At 32.4% G+C, this 20,186-nt stretch overlaps 1 protein-coding gene across 1 annotated transcript in view; it reads left to right on the forward strand.

Annotated features, from left to right (window-relative positions):
• The window catches only part of LOC115888609 (membralin), a 282,010-nt gene extending 262,707 nt beyond the window's left edge, over positions 1–19,303 (forward strand). Inside the window, exons 10-11 of the mRNA XM_030908375.1 lie at positions 19,143–19,242; positions 19,289–19,303. Of these exons, the coding sequence (XP_030764235.1) occupies positions 19,143–19,242; positions 19,289–19,303 (115 nt within the window). The remainder of the gene's footprint in view (positions 1–19,142; positions 19,243–19,288) is intronic.
• The last annotated feature ends 883 nt before the right edge of the window (positions 19,304–20,186 follow it).

Genomic DNA, 20,186 nt, shown 5'->3' on the forward strand with positions numbered 1-20,186 from the left:
CAAGCCTTATTATTAGAAAGGAAAATTCATATCTCGGTATCTACTATTTGGAAAAATATCTCGTCTCATATACACACGCCGGAAAAATCTAGGGATATAATTTTATTAAAGTTAAAAATAAATGTTTTGAATAAACAACCACATATTTGTAGGCCGATTCTTCTACTTCGATTAAAACGATTGTTCGAAATTAACCTGTACTGGCTATGTTTTTATGATAACTGGCCAGAATTCGTTCAAATAACTGTGTTTAGTATTAAACGACATTATGGAGCGTAGACATCTTAACAGAGACGAAATCCTAAGGGCCATGGGTATGCTCGAAGCTGGAATGCGCCAAATCGACGTAGCTAGAGCATTAAATACAACGCAAAGTGTAATATCGCGATTAAGTGCACGCTACTATGAAAGTGTTGATGTTGCTGATAAAGGAACACAGGGCGACATAATTTTATCAGTTTTTGATTAATAATTCGAACAATAATTCTAATTTATTTTGTCTACGTCAGTGAATTAAGAGCTCTTAAATCACGCATCTTGAGTGAGTTAAGAGCTTCTTAACTCACGCATTTTCATTACCGCACCCCTTGTTTAGATGACTACCAAAAAGAAAAATATATTTTGTAAAACATTTATTTTACATTAAATTGGAAAAATATGTTATGAGTACCTTTTCATTTCCATAGTTGTATACTTTTTTCAGTCAGAACTATTTACAGTATGATCTGTATAATTTTTATAATGTACGGAGATTTAGCGAGACGTGTAATTGTGTATGTTAAAAACATATAGGTAAGTTTTATAGCAGATAAAAAAAATCTCATATCAAAATTTAAAAAACTATATCACAAATCAATTGGAGCAAATATTACAAAAATTTTACGAAAAATTGCATTTTTCCTCACTTCAAGCTTTTTATTTTTGTCTAAAAGTTCAGAATATCTACTTCGTTTTATAAAATATTTCTTAATTTTGGGACCTAAAGTGAAACATTCCCATAAAATATTTAAAAAACAAACTAAAAATCAAAAACAGTATCCACAATTTTCTGTGGTAATTACGCCGAGGCGGGCGCGGCGTTTGAATATAGTTTGGTTAGGTTAGGTTAGTTAATCAGGTAAATTTCCTCTTAATTATCTACTTCCGAATCCTTCTCGCATCTCCGAAATAGCCATATACAATACACGTGATGCATATACGCAAAGTTACGCATCTGTGTATTGTTATATGGATCTTTAGGAGATGCGAGCGATATTTGAAGATGCGAGTGGTCAAGAATAGGTCCCCAGAGACGGCGCTGGTTGCCGGAAAGCAGAAACCTGCCTCCACTATGTTCGTACCCTTAGGTCCGGATCCGATAACATACGGCATAAGGCACTCCCCACTCCTGCCTAGCATCGATCGCGCTGGCCCGATCCGTTCGTACGTAAACTAGCCTTTTATTTAGTTTAGTTCCTCTAGGTCCGGATCCGATAACGTACGTCTGGCACTCCCCACTCCTGCAGACCATCGGGCTACGCGCGCTAGCCGATCCGTCGCCGTCGCATATTTTTCTATATCGGACACAGTCTCGATCCCGGAATAGGTCCTGAGGAACTAGTCCTTTGAGAAACCAGGAACTAGTTCCTTTCATTCCGGGGTCGGAATAGTTCATTGGAACTAGTTCTTTCACGAACTACACACCTCTATATTGGTGTCACTAGTTTAAAAAATGAGCGATTTGGAAAGTATGAACGAAGAAAGTTTTCTCTGACATTGAAGAAGAGGCATTCAGAGCGATTTCTGGATTACTTCCAGCAAAATCGAAACAGAAGTATGAATATACATACTCTAAGTATGAAAAATGGTGTACCGAAAAAAAAGTACACAACTATGGAAATGATTACAGTTGAAGGTTCGAAATGAAAAGGTACTCATAACATATTTTTCCAATTTAATGCAAAATAAATGTTTCTGACGCCGTTTTTTTCGATCATATGGTATTTTTCGTGAACAAATCAGAGAAAGGAAATTTTTATCCCCTGATATCTTTTGATATCGCTATCCCCTTTATATTATCTATAGTAATAGATCAAAAGAACCTATAATCATGTTCGTTAACATAAATATATATGCACACAACACCCTAAGCGTACGGACGCAAACTATATAAACTAATAACTAGTATTTTGGAGCTGGACGACGTGGCGCCAATGAATTAGGCCCCATTCACACTGATCCCACACCCTGTCTATCCTTATCCTTTCCCCCGACTCTGCCACAAACGGTCATTCTGTAGTCCCTAATTAGCCATATTCAATGTGCGGTAATCCTTGTGAATCCCCTAGTCCCTCTATTATGGTCTCTTGTAGCCTGTCATTAGAGACGATTCCCTTAGTAAAATGAGATGTTATTCAAATAAAAACGTTTGTTAAATTAGCACAGCCACTTTAAAAAAATGTATGAAACTATGTGGAATAATTGCCTTAAATTTGCCGTGAAAACAAAAAAAATTTGGGGCTCTTACTGCTAACTACAGTAGAACTTCGATAGTTTGGACCAAAGACATCTAAATGTTAATTGTTTCCAAAATGTTTCGATTTGGCGCTATCTCTGTAGAAATTTCGAAAGTTACCTATCAACAACGCCAATCGAAACTTCTGGTCAAAATAATTAAAACAATTTTGTTTAATTATTATGACACAATTAAAACACAAAAAATATGTATTGGATTGTGGAAAAAAGAGAAAAAAACGTTTGCTGGTAACATTTTTTTTCGGTATCCTATGGGGTATGGGAGGCTGTTATATATTACATTTATTACTAAAACCAATCATCTCTGTAATGCGTATAATAAATAGTTATAAAATCGCATAAGAAAAATATCTGTATTTGTACTTACTATATATCCTTCTTTCTGCTTTTTTAATTAGATTCACATTTGACAGAATATAAAATAAATTGTGGAAACTTTTCAGGCACAAAACGGGTACGAAATCTGTAAATGTGAGCCACATCTGTTTTTTAAAAGTTTCGAAAAATTTGTGACACCAAGATCTTTATTGTTATAGCTTATGTAGCGAAACCATATTTTGGTAAAATCTTTCGAAACAAAAATCAATTTATGTTACGAATCATATGTATCAAAAATGTGACGAAACTGTTTTGCAATGTTTCTTAGCAGATATTTTGTTTCGATTTTGTATCTAAATATGCTACTTGGGTACGCACTGCTTTCAGATACCTATTTCTTTTGTTATCAGATGCACGGACTAAATATTTCATTTACAAATTTGCCACGCGTTTCCTTTGAAGAAAATTGATTTAAAAAAAATGTTAAATTGTTAAATTTTAAAATTATTAAATTGATAAGAAAAACTATGAAATTAAAAATTTATATAGAACCGAAAAAATAAAAATAAAAAAACAAGGTCTTATTAAACTGTGGAGTGTGCGTGCAAATAGGCCCTAGCTCTGCCGAAGAGATGGGGTGGGTTTTAAGCGCCACTGGCTTTGCACTGGATAAGCCAGAAAACCCCCAAGATATTCTTGGAATCTAACAAGACTTGTTATAAAAAAATATTAGAAAGATAAAAAAAATTAAGGGATGAATAAAACACTAATTAATAAATTAATAAATCGTATTGTATAATGATACTAAATAAAAAAAAAATAACCAAATTTGATGACGTTATATATATACTAAATTTAATTAAAAATTGAAAACTGAACCGTGTGTACCTTGAACGCTTGAACCTTGAATCAATATAAGATAAAAAAAGGTAAGTAAGAAAAAAAAAAACAAATAGGGGAAGATAACATTTCAGTAAACGTTTACTTGTCTCTGCTTCAAACCTGATCCAGTGACGTAGTTGCCAAGCTGAGTGCTTCAGAAAGATATCACTTCCAGAGGGACGTACTGGAAAAAGTCTGCCAGAAAAAGCAAGCCGGAAAATGCCTCGTAGAAAAGTCCTCGTAAAAAAAATCCTGGTCTAAAAAGCCTGGTCCAAGAAATCCTGGTGGGAAAATCCTAGTCTTAAAAAATCCTGGTGTAAAAAGCCCTAAAACCGAGAGCGGTATTAGGTTTACAAAAGTGAAAAAAATTACCTAGAAGGTAGTTTTTCAAACAAAAGGAACACAGCTATAATTAATTAAATAATCAAAACACGTTGCAACTGTAAAAATATAAACATTATTTTTCCGCCATCTTTGTACCGCGATATCTCCCTAATGGTTGACTTTTTGACCCAACGTTTATAAAGCAAACTACCCTTTATTTTGAACAAGGAATCACCCCTGAAGTTTTTCGTATTTGTTTTGAAACACCCTGTATAAAGAAAAACCAATATTATGCAATCCAAAAGATAAAGAATATTAAAAAACACGATGCGTATGTAGATATGTGAATAAAACTTGGGAAAAAGTTACCTTGCTGGGCTTCACAAAAATGTAGTTTTTTTTCTAATGGATGATGTCCAAATTGCTGGATTCAGAAAGCAGAAATTACTGGAACAGGTGGTTATTTTATGTTTTTTCCCAAGAAAATCGACGTGTGACAAAATTAATAAAAAAAAGAAAAACTTTCCCTGTTAAGATAATTTGAATAGTAAAAATCACACTAGAGCAAACATGGTGGTCCAAAAAAACTGTTACGGAGCCACCAGTTTTTAAATAAAATACATTATAAAACGGCTCAGAGATACTTTTAAAAGGTAAGGTACAACTCAAACAGCAAAGTGCGATCCCTTATAATAGTTCCTAGTCAATAGATTATCCCTTTCAACAAACTTAAACAAGGAAAATTCCAACAAATTACACTGACCAAAACACCTGCTTTAGAAGCTGAAGGGAGAAAATGGAAACCTACATCGATGAGAGATAGAGTTCCGGTCCGAAGAAATTTGAGTTAGATGCTACAAAGTTGTTCAATTTAATATTCTGGAATTTAGAAACATTGCCAAGTTACCGAATTGCACGTATAAACATTACTAAAATAAAAAGTAAATTCCAATAACCATTCAAACACAAACATGTGAACCTTCATGTCGGTGACGATGCATACACAATATTACGGAAAGGATGTCCCATTTATGCAATCAATAATTATCAGAAAATACAAACATCAGAATTTACCGGAAGTACTGCTCAACCTGACAACAGAATGTGTCAATCAATTCACTCATCTCAACTGATCTGAGCAATTCAAATATAAATGACATTATCTGATAATAATTGTTAACCTTACAATTTGCAGAAAATAAACAAATGATAAATTTCAAAAAATACACTTTTTGAATACCTTCATTTTACTCTATAATGAAATATAGAATCAAATAATATTTTAGAGACAATCGACACTTGATAATAAATCTTCTAAGATAATATAAGGACAAAAAGATGTCAGTCTCTACTAGAAATTACGGCAAATATGCTAACATGAAGAAACATAAACAAGTCCAAAATTAAAGGATAGAAAATGTCTTGCTCTCGTCTCGCACTCGTCTTGCTCTTGCCTCGCTCTTGTCTCGCTCTCTTGTCTTGCTCTCGTCTCGCACTCGACTCCTCAGGTCTGGATGCAACATTATATTTTAGATCATTACTGATTGATTACTGACTGAGATATGGCATGGAAAAAGCAAAATAAATTAAGCAAAGGAGAGTATCAAAGATAATGAAATATAGCTGTAATGAATATTTGCTTATAAAAATTAAATGTAATAAATTTATTTATTAGCATAAACAAGAGTTTGATCTAACTTGTAAGCAAAATGGGTATATATTTTTAAACCTAGTTAAAGCTAAATTTGGACTGTTACAAATTCATGTCCCTTTTACCACCCATTTCTCTTTTTTTATGTAACATAACCTTAAAACATACTCCGAATATTTGACGCAAACCCATAACAAACGTTTTAGGAGTACGAACACATTTTTAAACAAAAGGCAGAGAACGCTGTCCTAATTACACTTTCACCCTTCCAAATGTTATTCAGCCCCAACCAAAAAAAATCGCATTAAACAAAAAGGTAAACCAAGAACAGAGATATTATTTTCAGAGCCAACTGACGGATTTGTTCGGGGATTCCAGGACTACTTTCGGGCTTTCCCACCACCCTTTTTACCCCCCTAACCTTGGACCCCCGGCCTTTTGACCGGAAAGATGATATTATTATATATCCTCGGTTATTTTTCTCAAGTTGGCTCCGACATTAGATACGGCTAATGGGATTGGCTTATACCTCTGAAACTCCGTCCGGAAAAAATGTTTTCCCTTAGATTCTTTTGTCTCTTGTTAAAGCCTCTGCGGATTTTGTTTTTCCTTGATGGACTTTTCCAGGAAAGACGGATCCATATCCGGTTTAATTAAACTAAAACTAGTAGAAGATGGCGTGTAGGAGGGGTATAAGTATTTTGAAGGTAAACGCGGGGTATTTATTAAAGGTATTTATTTTTATATTTGTTTATCCAGGTCTTCTTATCTGGGTTTAAGATGGAATAAGACAATTTATAAAATAAGTTGTGTGGTTTATCTCCAATTTTATTCAACCTTTACTTAGATGCAGCATTGGAACAATAGAGACGAAAATGTAGTGGAATGAGCATACCACTTGAAAATAAAACAATACAGGGTGCTACAAATTCGAGGTACGACCATTGGTATCTCGGAAATCGTAATAGATACGAAGATGGTTAAACTGGGGTAAATTTGCGCCTTGGGATGTTCACCAAGATGCTATCAAAACGGTTTTAAAAATTTCAAGGATTGCTGAGTTTAAAAAAAACGATTTTTTTTAAAATCAATTTTATTTTTTCCTGTAGTTACTTTTTAGAAAATCAAAAAACTAATTGCATATTCTCATAGCCACTTTATCAGGGCTATTTTTTAATTCTGTAGTTTCTGTTAATATTAAAAGCCAGCTCTCGAAGAAAACACAATCAATTTTAATTTTAGCGATTTTTTATGTAAATATAATTGTTCAATGATCTCTCTATATCATATAAGTATTATTTATTCTTTGAGACTGTGTTTCGGTGGACCGGAGTAGAGGACTCTAACCTAACCTAACTTATCTAATTTTGCAGTGGTGGGTTAAGGGGGAGGCGGAAGGGGCGGTCCGCCCCGGACCCCGTCTTTTAGGGGGCCTCCGAATCTTAATAAGTAATTTTTTATTCAACTGGCAAACAAGGCCAATATGTGTTCAGTAGTTATGAAGCAGTTTGTAGGTGGAGTATGCAAACCATGCGTATACAGGTCCGGTAATAGGATATCTAGGCATAGGAATTACATGCATTGAAATGAAACGCCTATAAAAAGTCTAAGCTTAAACAGAGATGGACAAAAACTTCCCCGTTTCCACTTCCACTACGACTGTCGAGTTAGACAAACTCCAATACGACAACAAATTTTGGAAATTCCGCCGCCTCCCATCCACCCATGATACCCATCCACCTGCCATTTATCGCCATTATTTTATTTCCCTTCCCGCGCCTCAGCAAAACGCCATCACGTCAGTCCATCACAGAGTTGCCAGGTCTACCGGTTTCGTCTGTAAGCTACCGATCTACCGATTTAAACAAAAATCTAACGGTACGTTCAACTGCGTCTTTAGTCTAATCTGACTTTATTATTGTTTATTAAATTTTATTTAGTAATCATTAATATATTCCTACAAATCCTTATTACTCTTTATTAGGCGCGGTATTGGCGATATGCCCGAAGAAGTTGATATCTTTTGAAAAGATTTTGTTTCATTCATCTACTAAAGTTGAACCTATATTTTCCCCAAATAAAATATAAACAAAAAACAAAATCTAAGTTAAGAAACACACTGAATACGGATAAATATTTTAGTGCTTTTCCTGTCAAAAAAATATATTAATATGAAAAAAGAGTTGAGAGTTGCTACAGCTTTCCCATTGAAATGAAATTAATTTTAGATCTCACTGATCAAAATTTGTACAAAGGTAAAAAGTGACTGCTATCCCTACTTGTTATAGTTTTTATTAATATAATATATTAATATTGTTTAATTTAATATATATCTTTTAATATTAAATAATATACCTCTTCCTCAAACCGGAGTCATCCACTCCTGGATATAGGTCTCTCCTATCCTTTTCCGTGTCTCCCTGTTTTGTGCTGTATTTAACCAATATTACCTGCCACTTCCCTAATGTCACGCAGCGACGTGCCCCTGCCCACGCGAGCCTTAGCTTATCTCCCAAGACCATACTGGGGAAATCACTGTCCCATCCCATTCTCCTATGCAAACCTCAAAATTTTCCAATCAAAAGCGTGGCCTTGAAATTGCCAAACCTCTAAATCACGAAATGTCGAACTTTAAAACAAAACTACCCCAGGCGAGCAGAACGTATGATTCAGAATCTCGCACTGAATATAATATACCTAGCTATTTCTAATTCTTGTTATATTTATTATATTTGTATTTTATTTGAGTGATCTAGTATTACGACACATAGGAAAGCTAATTTTAGACTTAAATATTATATTTTATTTTCTTTTGATTTTTGTTGAAGATCTACCGAGAATTTTGTTCTCGTATGGAATTATAATCTAACAACCCGGCAACCCTGTTCGGCTACACCTTTATAAAGTTTTTTCGGCCTAATTCCTTTGTCGCCGCCGCCGACCGACCGGTCGGTGTCGGGGCGACTGGAAGGAAGATCGTACAGTATTGCCATTTCATAGAATTGCACTTGCTATTTTAGAAATGATTTCAAAGTTCTGCATGTTACTTTTTGTTTTAGAAAGAAGTTGTTATGTGCCTAGAGAAAACATTCTTAAAGTTGTTTTGTACTTTATTTAATATTTCATTAAGTAGGCAAGATAATGGGATTAGAAGATTCGGGATTTAGGATAAGCCAACATAATTTTGATTTAACAGAATGGCAACACTGTCCTTCGTCTTTCTATTTTTTCGATTCTATTCTATTAGTAGCCGGTAGACCCGCCCCCTCACGCAGAGGCTCTCTCGTCGTATCACTTCTATGATCACTTCCCCTATACAATGGTAGGGAAAAGACACTTTATCCATCTCTGTTGTACTGCAGTGTATTTTGCAGCCTTGCCATCTTTTTTTATCGCATTGAAAACCTCTTATTGCTAATGAAATTTTGCCACACGTGTATACGCAAACTATAAACAGTATAAATGGAAGTAGATTTAATTATCAATTATCAGGCCCCAGTAATTGTCAATGGCATTTTCTATTTAGGAAATTAAATGAAGGGGTAATTTTCGTTGTTTAAAATATCGAATAATTATTATTTTTATATATTTTGAGACTGTATTTCTTTATTTTAGCTTTTAAGTTATTTTTCAATGGTTTCATTATTTATTTTTACTGAATAAACATTTTAAATTACAACCAATGCACAGCATAACTTGCATTCTAGCTTCTTTACCGATGATGAGCAGTGCCGTTTCTAGTATATAGGGGGCCACGGGCCTGAGACAGCTAAGGGGCCCCTCGGATCTTGTAGGACTTACAAAATCGCGATATTTTGTCGCGGTATTTCCCTGGAACGGTCGCGAAAGTAACGCGGCACATATTATGTGGAGCCCGGTATTTCAATCACTTTGTCATTATAAATTGCCATTAATTCTAATCGTCTTTAATTATATGTATACGAGAATTAATATAATTAATTCTCGTCAGCAAAATTATGTTCAATAATTTAATACCTTTAATTTATTACAGTTGGGGTTGGAACCTTTGGTGTTATAACAGCAAAATAAAACACTAATTCACCACAATACACGAAAAGACTTTACTTTTGCACTTACTTGTTTTATTACATCAAATTGCATTCGTTTTTCGATTTAAAAATATTATTATAAGCTTTAAAACATTGATGTTATCGTTTTTGAGGCCTTTTTAGAGCTAGGGCCCTTAATATTCCGGGGGCCAGGACCCATTAGGTCCCTACGTAAAGATGGCACTGCTGATTAGTAACATATTTATATCTATATGGATTTTTATTATAATTATTACAGTATACAGGGTGTCCGGAAAAACGATTTATTTTAGGTACAGGAACATGTATAGTCAAAAAATAACAAATTTTAAAAACGAAAATAACGAAAACCTTTTCACGAGTGAAATAAAAAAAATGGATTTCCATTTGAAAAAAATGATTTACGATAATTTTTTAATCGCTCAAATAATAGATATTCTTTATGGTACAGTAGCTGTGACAAGCACTAAATTTGATTAGGCTATATACGTATTTTTGACAGGCAGCTTTTTTTCCAAAAATTATAAATATTTTTTTTTCTCAGAAATGGTTAACTTTAGGTATAGAGTGTTTAATATTAAAATTCATAAAATTTCACAGAGAATTTATATATGTAATAAAAAATGGAGACACCCATTTAAAATAAGAAAGTTGCTGCCAACTTCCGGAAGTGCCGCCATATTGAAAATATTTTTACCACAATAAATAGAAAGATCTCGTTGTGAAACAATGATATGCAAAAAATCTCGGATGTAGATATTGTATTTCTCTAGAAACTTCTAATACAGACTCAGCCTGGGACACCCTGTATAAATACTTGAATTTTGTCAACCATTATACATACGTCATTCAATTTTTACAAAATGTGTATTAGCCGCCCCGGGCCCCCGACAGGCTTAAGCTTGATTTTCATGCATCCGTTGTCCGACGATACGATGATGCGATATTAATTTTATTGGTTGAATTTAAAGACTTCGATTGGTTAACCGTTTCTAACCAATTGAAGTCTTTAAAGTCAACCAATAAAATTAATATCGGACCATCGTATCAACGGATAACGGACGCATGAAAATCAAGCTTTAGTCCGCCACTGCAATTTTGTTCCTATTTTGGTTAGGCGCAGAATTTCAGTACGGTTCTTCTAGACAAGGAGAGATGGCAAGGAGTATCTTAAATACATAATTTCTGTTTTGTGACTTTTTATTAACCTTTAGAATACTACTAAGACTCTAATAAATATTAGAGTCACAAATTACCTATAACAGATGCGAAAGAACACCGAATTACGCGTTCAGGTTTCTGTGACCTTCAGAAAGAGTTCATAGACAATCCGCATCAATGTATAGTTTGGGTTATTATTTGTTTGGGTGAAAATAATTTGCACCAATATGTTATCGAGGCATACAAAAAGGTCCACAGACTTCGAGACATACGAAAAATAAAATCCATTTAGCGTTTGTCGCAATTTTCACACCTTAAAAAATTAGTTTTTTATAGCTATAGCAACTGCAGCGACTATGAAAAAAGCTGTGTGATTTTCATAGAAAATAAGGGCACCTGTAATTCATTTGAGAATGTTATAAATCGCTAAAAGAGGTTTCAAATCTCTTGGATTTCTATTAATATTAAATAAATTTTCAATTTTCAAATCAATTTTCAATTTCAAATTCCCTCATTTAAGGTGAATATTAAAGTAAATATAAATACAGCTCATTCTAAGCTCTACTTATCTTTAAGAAAAATTTAAATCATTGTTGCAATTGGGCCTTAATGCCATTTCGAATGAACAATAGTATTAATAATGTACATTATAATAATAATAAATTTTATATCATAGTGTGTATTAAAACTACTAAAACACTTTAAATTGGTATTATATTAACAACTTTTGTTTTTTAATCAAAAAAAAAGTTACCAATTTTCTCAATCAAAATATTTGTGGTCCTGAAAAGGACCTTCGTTTTCCTATGTTCGTCAAGGTAGGTAATGGGTAAACGGTAAAAAAACAGGATAATGAAATTTAAAAAATTACAAAAAATGTTCAAAAGTGCCTCCCTCTTGCATTAAACAATAACCCAAACGATCATAAAATCCCCTCCTCACATTGGATAACATATCAGGGGTGACAATGTCAAAGGCATTAAATATTTTCTGCCTTAACTGCTCCAAGTTTTGAATTTCTTCATGGCCGTAAATTTTAGATTTTATGTACCCCATAAAAAGAAATCATTCACCGAGAAGTCAGGTGAAATTAAAACGTCAGTCTAAACAAAACTGTCATTTTTGAAAACTTGTCAAAATTTGGACACACGCTAAATGGACTTGATTTTCCTATGTCTCGAAGTCTGTGGACTTTTCTGTATAATCTCACAGTAATTTAATAGATTGCTCGTTATATTATATCAGCTCGTAGGAGATTAGGAAAAAAAAATATTTATAGTATAAAAAATTAATTTATTTAACAAAATTTAATTAAAGATGTGACAAAATAGTTACATTTCTATTGGTTCTATCGGACTTTTTTCGACTATATAAATCTTTATTTTTTGTAAACTTTAATGCATAAAATATTTTCAATCTTATACTTTAAATATCTTTTTTTTTCCTTATAAATAAACACATTTGCATCCCATTTTAAATAAGGTATACAAATTACCAAAACTTAGAAATAACAGTTCAAAAGTTCAACAAAAATCCTACACGCGTTTTTAAAAAGAAACATATAACCACGCACTATGTCATTCCATCAAGCGAATACGACACAGCATAGGTTTCCGGACTAAACGACTGGTGTATTTACACCACTCAATAGGCGTGTCGGATTTGCCGAGCGGTTTCCGATGCAGTCGCTTTCTTTCGCATCTGTTATAGGTAATTTGTGTTATAGTTATAAACACGTGTTTTATTAAATTTATTAATATTTACTAACGCTTTGTGAATTTACAAAAGTAATTTTAAATTCATCATAATAAGATGTTTTAATTTGTTGTTATTCTATAGTAATATTACAAAAAGTTGGCCATTTTAAAAGATAAATTTACAATGAATAAGTTGAATTTACTATGAGATACACATTTTTTAAATAAATTCACGAAGAATATTCAAGAATATAAGAACGAGTTGTAAAACTAAAGAATGGATGGTAAATTTACTACAGTAATGTGTGGCAGGAAATAACCCTCAATATTATTATTAAATTCACAAATTATATTCATTGTAACGTCTTCGGGAAGCATTTTACGGCATATGTTCATAGAAACTTTTTGTTTTATTTTTATCCAAACCGAAGCTAGATACACTATTTTTGACATCCTGTATAATCCCATCACGACCCTAAATTTCATTCTTTACAGTATGTTTATTGTTAGTCAGAAATAAGTTGTTTTGATTTCACCCGGATCTTATATTCTTCTACCCGGATCTTACAATAGTTCCATCCGCGACAAAAGCCGGCCCTGGAGCTTAAGTAGATGGCGCCCGAGTGGCGAAAATACGTTTTGCTTGTACCGGTTGCGCCCAGCCGCCAGATTTGAGTCTCTAATGCCCGAAAATGCTTTTGTGAATCCGAAGGAGATGGCGGCGTGCAAAGACGTGACGAACATTCACTTTGCGTCGTGGCGTAAGGCTCGTTATAAATTATGCAGCAGCATTTTCCGGATTAATATACATATTGTCGACGGAGCAGGAAAAGTAGACTTACGCGCTTTTCAAAGATGACAACTGAGCTAAATTTTTGCATAGAAAATTCAAAGTTATATCGTTACACAGTATTCTTCTTATGTGATATATTTTATTAAAAATTCACCATAGATATTGTTAACATAAATTTATTTATCTTGTTCTTTTATTAGTTCCGATACATAATAGTCTAAGAGCTAGCAACATTTTCTAGAAAGTATTTTAAGACGTTTGGCTCTTTGATATATCTTTTACTATGCTCTCTGAAAAGCATGCGGCCCGTCTGGCTGCCGATACTTGTTGTGTCAGGACAAAGACTTTTTTATTTTATTTTCGTTTATATTCTGATAGTAAAGTATTAAATAATCCTGGTGATTCAAAAAAAAACAAATATTTAATACACTTCCCCAATAAATTAACGCACCACAGAAAAATAACCAAAAGTTTAAGTTAAGTTTTTGTCAAAACCACTTATCCGATTTGGACGATTTTTTTTTGAATGATAGGTTATACTTTCCACAATGTTGCTATACTAACTGTATTTTGATAGGAACCCTTTTTATACTAATACCGGGTGTAGCAATTATAACGTGTTTTTTTAATAAAATTTGTGACACCCTGTAGAGTTGATCAGTGTAGAGTTGATCAGTTATAGTATCAAGTTAAAATTGAAATCACATTTTAGCCTTATCTTTTTTTATATTTTGTTTTTTTATTTACTCCATTATCTTCATTATTACACGAGAAACAACATTTTATAGGATGACATGATTTAATATTGGTTTTAATTAACATTTTTCCATTTTACTCACTAAAGTAAGTAGCAGGCTATGGAAAAACACGGATTACCAATAAATGTCAAATAGAGATGGTAGTTTCTGTGCAAACTTGTAGACCGTTAGTACCTCTGAGCTGAGTTTAAAGGGTCCGAGCTGTTACGAAACGTTGTCTTAATGTTGAGAGTTTTAAAAAACCTGCATCGGATTGGTTCTTCGATTCCTGCCTTGTCCCGGCCTGCGACAATTACTCCCAGTATCTCTATACCGTTGTATAACTCGTGAAATGGTTGAGTGAGTTACATTAAATCGTTCACCAATTCTTCGGTAGCTCCAACCTTCCTCAGACAATATTAATGCTTAAGCACATTCTTCGCCAGTAAGATTTCTTGTTTCACGTGCACGTTGCATATCTTTGATATAATAAAAGGACGAAAACGACTGACACTGACAACAATCATCTCTATTTGACATTTACTGGCAATCCGTGTTTTTCCATAGCCTGCTACTTGCTTTAGTGAGTAAAATGGAAAAATGTTAATTAAAACCAATATTAAATCATGTCATCCTATAAAATGTTTCTCTTGTAATAAGGAAGATAATGGAGTAAATAAAAAAAACAAAATGTAAAAAAAAGATAAGGCTAAAATGTGATTTCAATTTTAACTTGATACTGTAACTGATCAACTCTACAGGGTGTCACAAAGTTTATTAAATAAACACGTTATAATTGCTACACCCGGTATTAGTATAAAAAGGGTTCCTATCAAAATACAGTTAGTATAACAACATTGTGGAAAGAATAACCTATCATTCAAAAAAAAAATCGTCCAAATCGGATAAATGGTTTTGACAAGAACTTAACTTAAACTTTTGCTTATTTTTTTGTGGTGCGTTAATTTATTGGGGAAGTGTACTTTACTATCAGAATATAAACGAAAATAAAATAAAAAAGTTTTTGTTCTGACCCGAATTCGAACTCTGACTCTTCGCTTGATAGGCGAAACCTTTACGTGCTGAGCTATGGAGACTCGGCTTATATTCAATGCTAGAATTTAAAGGACTAATAAAAATATAGGATCTTCTTTCAATGCGCAGTAGGGAACGCACCGTTTACCGGCAACCAGACGGGCCGCATGCTGTTCTAGAGAGCATAGTAAAAAATATATCAAAAAGCCAGACGTCTTAAAATACTTGTTTTTCCGACGTTGCTAGCTCTCGTACTATAAGGTATTATAAACAATTTTCTTATGTGTATCGTTGGTTACGCATAACAATTATTACAGGAAATAGATTATTTTTTGAATGTTTACGTTAGACCAATTTTAGACCTCTGCTTTAGACAGTTATAGTACGAGAGCTAGCAACGTCGGGAAAACAAGTATTTTAAGACGTCTGGCTCTTTGATATATCTTTTATTATGCTCTCTGGAACAGCATGCGGCCCGTCTGGCTGCCGATACCCGTTGCGTTCACTACTGCGCATCCAAAGAAGATCCTCTATTTTTTACTTAGCGCTTTAAATTCTAGTATTGAATAAAAATCGAGCAAGTCTCCATTAGCTCAGCGCGTAGAGCTTTCGCCTATGAAGCGAAGGTCAGTGGTTCGATACCGGCTGGGGGTGCAACTTTTTTATTTATTTTTTTGTTTATATTCTGATATTAAAGTATTAAATATTTGCTTTTTTATCACCAGAACGGATGGCGCTTATGGGTTTATGATCAGTAGTGTATATAAGTAGACTTTGATACTTTCATTTGTTTTGAAGGATTATTGTGGTAATTAATTATTAGACAGGTTTAGGATGGTCCGGCTGCCGCGCCGGTAGGTTGCGTTCACTACTGCGCATCACATGTGTACAGGGGGTCGTTTATAATTTCATTTTAAAGATTTAAACATAATATATAAAAATTAACAATTTAATGCTTTATGAAGGTAATTTCTGCCTGTCTTTCTTCAAAATATTTTTTTCAACTGTTGTTTGTTATTTTAATAATCATTTTAATAATACTTTTTTTAACAGATTGTTATCTAAAAGCTACACAAGTTTATTTTCAGTTCAGTTTGTTAAGATAACGCTGGAAAACAAAATTATCTGGTTAAATTAGATTAAATAAAATAATAATACTTTTTAAACTTAAATGTGTAGAAAATGAGCAAATTTAGGGGTAGAATATTAAGTTACATAAAAAACTAGCAAAGTAATGTGAAAAAAAACGCATCATTGTATCTCCACTCATAAACGAGAAATCCCAGATATCCCAAATCCCAAAAAACGCACGAAAATGAGACACCTTCTATCCATGTGATCCGCAGTAGTGAACGCAACCTACCGGCGCGGCAGCCAGGCCATCCTAAACCTATCTAATAATTAATTACTACAATAATCCTTCAAAACAAATGAAAGTATCAAATTCTACTTATACAGGGTTGTTCACCACATACGACACGGAGTATTGTAGCTAAACGATTAGATTTTCACAAATTGTAAGTTTTGGGTTCGTTGAAGGTCAATTAGAGCTACAATCTAAAAATATTTTTACAAGATACAGAGTATCCCAAATAAGTAAAAATTATTATAGTTATATTTTTTTAAATGGAACACCCTGTATATTATTCTATTTTTGGATTCTACGATTGAAATAAAGGTAAATTTGATTAAGGTTTATCACACTTAAACCTTACCGTTTTTGAAATATTTTCAAGTTTATGAAATTGCATTAAAAATTTTAAGGCTTTATTTCTCCCAGGGTATCAAAGTTTTTAATACCAAATATTTACTGAAGATTATTTATTGATCAGATATTGTGTTGCAATAATAAAAATTTTACTACCTTATACAGAGTGTCCAAAAATTTATATTAAATAATTACTAGCTTTAAACGGCAATAATTTGTTTAATTTAAATGGAACACCCTATATATTTTACGTAAATCAGATGCACAATGTAATTGTCTATCAAATTTTATAATACCATTTTTTAACCATCTCTTCAAGTTTTCGTAGAAAATGCATTTTTTTATAATTTAGGCCTCATTTATCACTATACCCATGGAATATTGACATTTCAGATTTTTTTATAGCACCATAATATATATAAAATGTACAGGTGGTAAATATTGCAAGCCCATTGGCATACAAAATAAACTATTTAAATATTTATAAAAGAGTATACCAATTAAATATACCATCATTATTTCCTACCAAAAACACAAAAAATTAGTTAATTACATACTTATAAATTGTTTTAATTAAAAAATTATTCTAAATAAATGTGGATTTGGCTCAGAAATCAATATAATAATAAGTTATAAAAATGAATGTCTCTGTTTTTATAAATAAGCATTCGTTAATAATGAAGTAAAATCTATAAGGTGTTGCTTTTTACCACACTGTCTAATACACACACAAAATTCAATTTTTTAGTATTTGGAGCAATTATTACTACAACGTAAACAGTCAAATAATGTAGTTTGAATACTGGGATCATATTAATCGGTCCTCTTTAACAAAAAATATTTAAACAGTTTTTTTATTTTTTAATTAAATAAGAGAACTATATCGACAATATTAGTATCTGTACCCTTTGAAAAGTTGTTACATCTTTAAAAATAAGCTAAAATGTCAATGTTCCATGGGTATAGTGATAAATGAGGTCTAAATTATAAGAAAATGCATTTTCTATGAAAACTTCAAGAGATGGGTAAAAAATGGAACAATACAATTTGATAGACAATTACATTGTACATCTGATTCACGTAAAATATATAGGGTTTTCCGTTTATATTAAACAAATTATTGCGGTTTATAGTTAGTAATTATTTAATATAAATTTTTGGACACTCTGTAGAAGGTAGTAAAATTTTTATTATTGCAACACAATATTTGATCAATAAATAATCTTCAGTAAATATTTAGTATTAAAAACTTTGATACCCTTGGAGAAATAAAGCCTTAAATTTTTTACTGCAATTTCATAAAATTGAAAATATTTCAAAAACCGTAAGGTTTAAGTGTGATAAACCTTAATCAAATTTACCTTTATTTCTATCGTAGAATCCAAAAATAGAATAATATATAGGGTGTTCTATTTAAAAAAATACAACTAGGTATAATATTTTTTACTTATTTGGGACACTCTGTATCTTGTAAAAATATTTTTAAATTGTAGCTCTAATAGTCCTTCAACGAACCCAAAACTTACAATTTGTAATAATCTAATCGTTTAGTTACAATACTCCGGTGTCGTATGTGGTGAACAACCCTGTATACACTATGGATCATAAACCCATAAACGCTATCCGTTCTGGTGATAAAAAAGCAAATATTTAATACTTTGCTATCAGAATATAAACTAAATAAATATAAAAAAGTTGCACCCAGCCGGTATCGAACCACTGACCTTCGCTTCATAGGCGAAAGTTCTACGCGCTGAGCTAATGTAGACTTACTCGACTTTTATTCAATACTAGCATTTAAAGCGCTAAGTAAAAAATAGAGAATCTTCTTCCGATGCGCAGTAGTGAACACAACGTTTACCGGCAGCCAGACGGGCCGCATGCTGTTCCAGAGAGCATAGTGAAAGATATATCAAAGAGCCAGACGTCTTAAAATACTTTCTCGAAAACGTTGCTAGCTCTTAGACTATTATGCTGAGGCCCTTAACAAATAAATAAAACGTATACCATGAAAATTTGTACATTTTAAATCGATATTTCTTTTTTTTTCATTGTTTTTATTTGCTTGACAGGTGGAAATATACCTTCTAAAACGTTAAGCATTTCGTTGGTTAGGCAAATTTTTTAAACTAGTAAAAAGCTTCTGACAATCTACTTTCTTTTTGGATTCAACACAGAGAGGTGTTTACAAAAAATAACTTTTTTTTTTGTAAGGATATTGAAGGAACGTTAGTGAAGGCAACTTTAATTTATTTTATTTTTCTTTGTTTCAGATTCTTCTACCTTTACCACTTCTTATTCTACGCCTACCACTACCGATTTAATGGTCAGTACAGCGGACTTACCCTTGTAACATCTTGGCTTTTTACACAGGTAAGCTTTACTTATTTTTTAACAGTTAATATCCTTCTGTATACAGGGTGTCTCAGGTTAAGCGCGCATTCGAAGTGTCTAGAGAACTACAATATCTAAATCAGATATTTTTTGCACATCATTGTTTCACGAGATCTATTGATTAAAAATATTTTCAATGTGGCGTCATTTCCGGAAGTACCGCAAGTTGACAGCATTTCTTATTTAAAATGGGTACCCCCATTTTTTATTACATGTTTAAATTCTGTATTTTGATATAATTTACTCTATACTTGACATTAACTGTTTTTGAGAAAAAAATATTTAAAATTAAAAAATTACCTGTCAAAAAAATCTATATAGCCTAAACGTCAAACATAGTGATTACCATAGCCACTGTGATATAAAGAGAAGACATGTGGCTATGTATTTGAAGAATTAAATTGTTCGAATGTCATATATTGGTCGTAGCTGTCATAGCATTGAACTATTAAAATATAATCATATTTTTTTTCAAATTGAAACCCACTTTTTTATTTCACTAGCGAAAATGTTTTTTAATTCGTTACTTTTTGATTATACATGTTCCTATTCCTAAAATAAATCGTTTTTAAGTTATTTAACATCTAGTTTTAAATCGTATATTTTTCTTGATTTTATCTAGTTTCCTTTGACATTAAGTGTACAAGGTGAGTCAACGATAGAGTAAAGTCCATTATCTCATTTGTTTCAAGGTTTACAAAAAAATGTTTAATATAAAAGTTATAGGGATGGTTAAGATACATATTTTAAAATTATTATAGAGTATACAAGGTGCTTCAAAAAAGTGTGGCGGCTATAACATATGTTTTTTTAAATGCAACACCCTATTTTTTATTTTATTTTTAGATTCTGCGTAAAATTCCATAACTTTTTTATATATAATATTATATACCTAAAATTATTAGTTTTTGTAATATTTCAAT

This window comes from Sitophilus oryzae, unplaced genomic scaffold (genome assembly GCF_002938485.1).
Source record: "Sitophilus oryzae breed Bouriz unplaced genomic scaffold, Soryzae_2.0 scaffold_802_pilon_pilon, whole genome shotgun sequence".
In the NCBI taxonomy this organism is placed as follows: Eukaryota; Metazoa; Arthropoda; class Insecta; order Coleoptera; family Curculionidae; genus Sitophilus; species Sitophilus oryzae.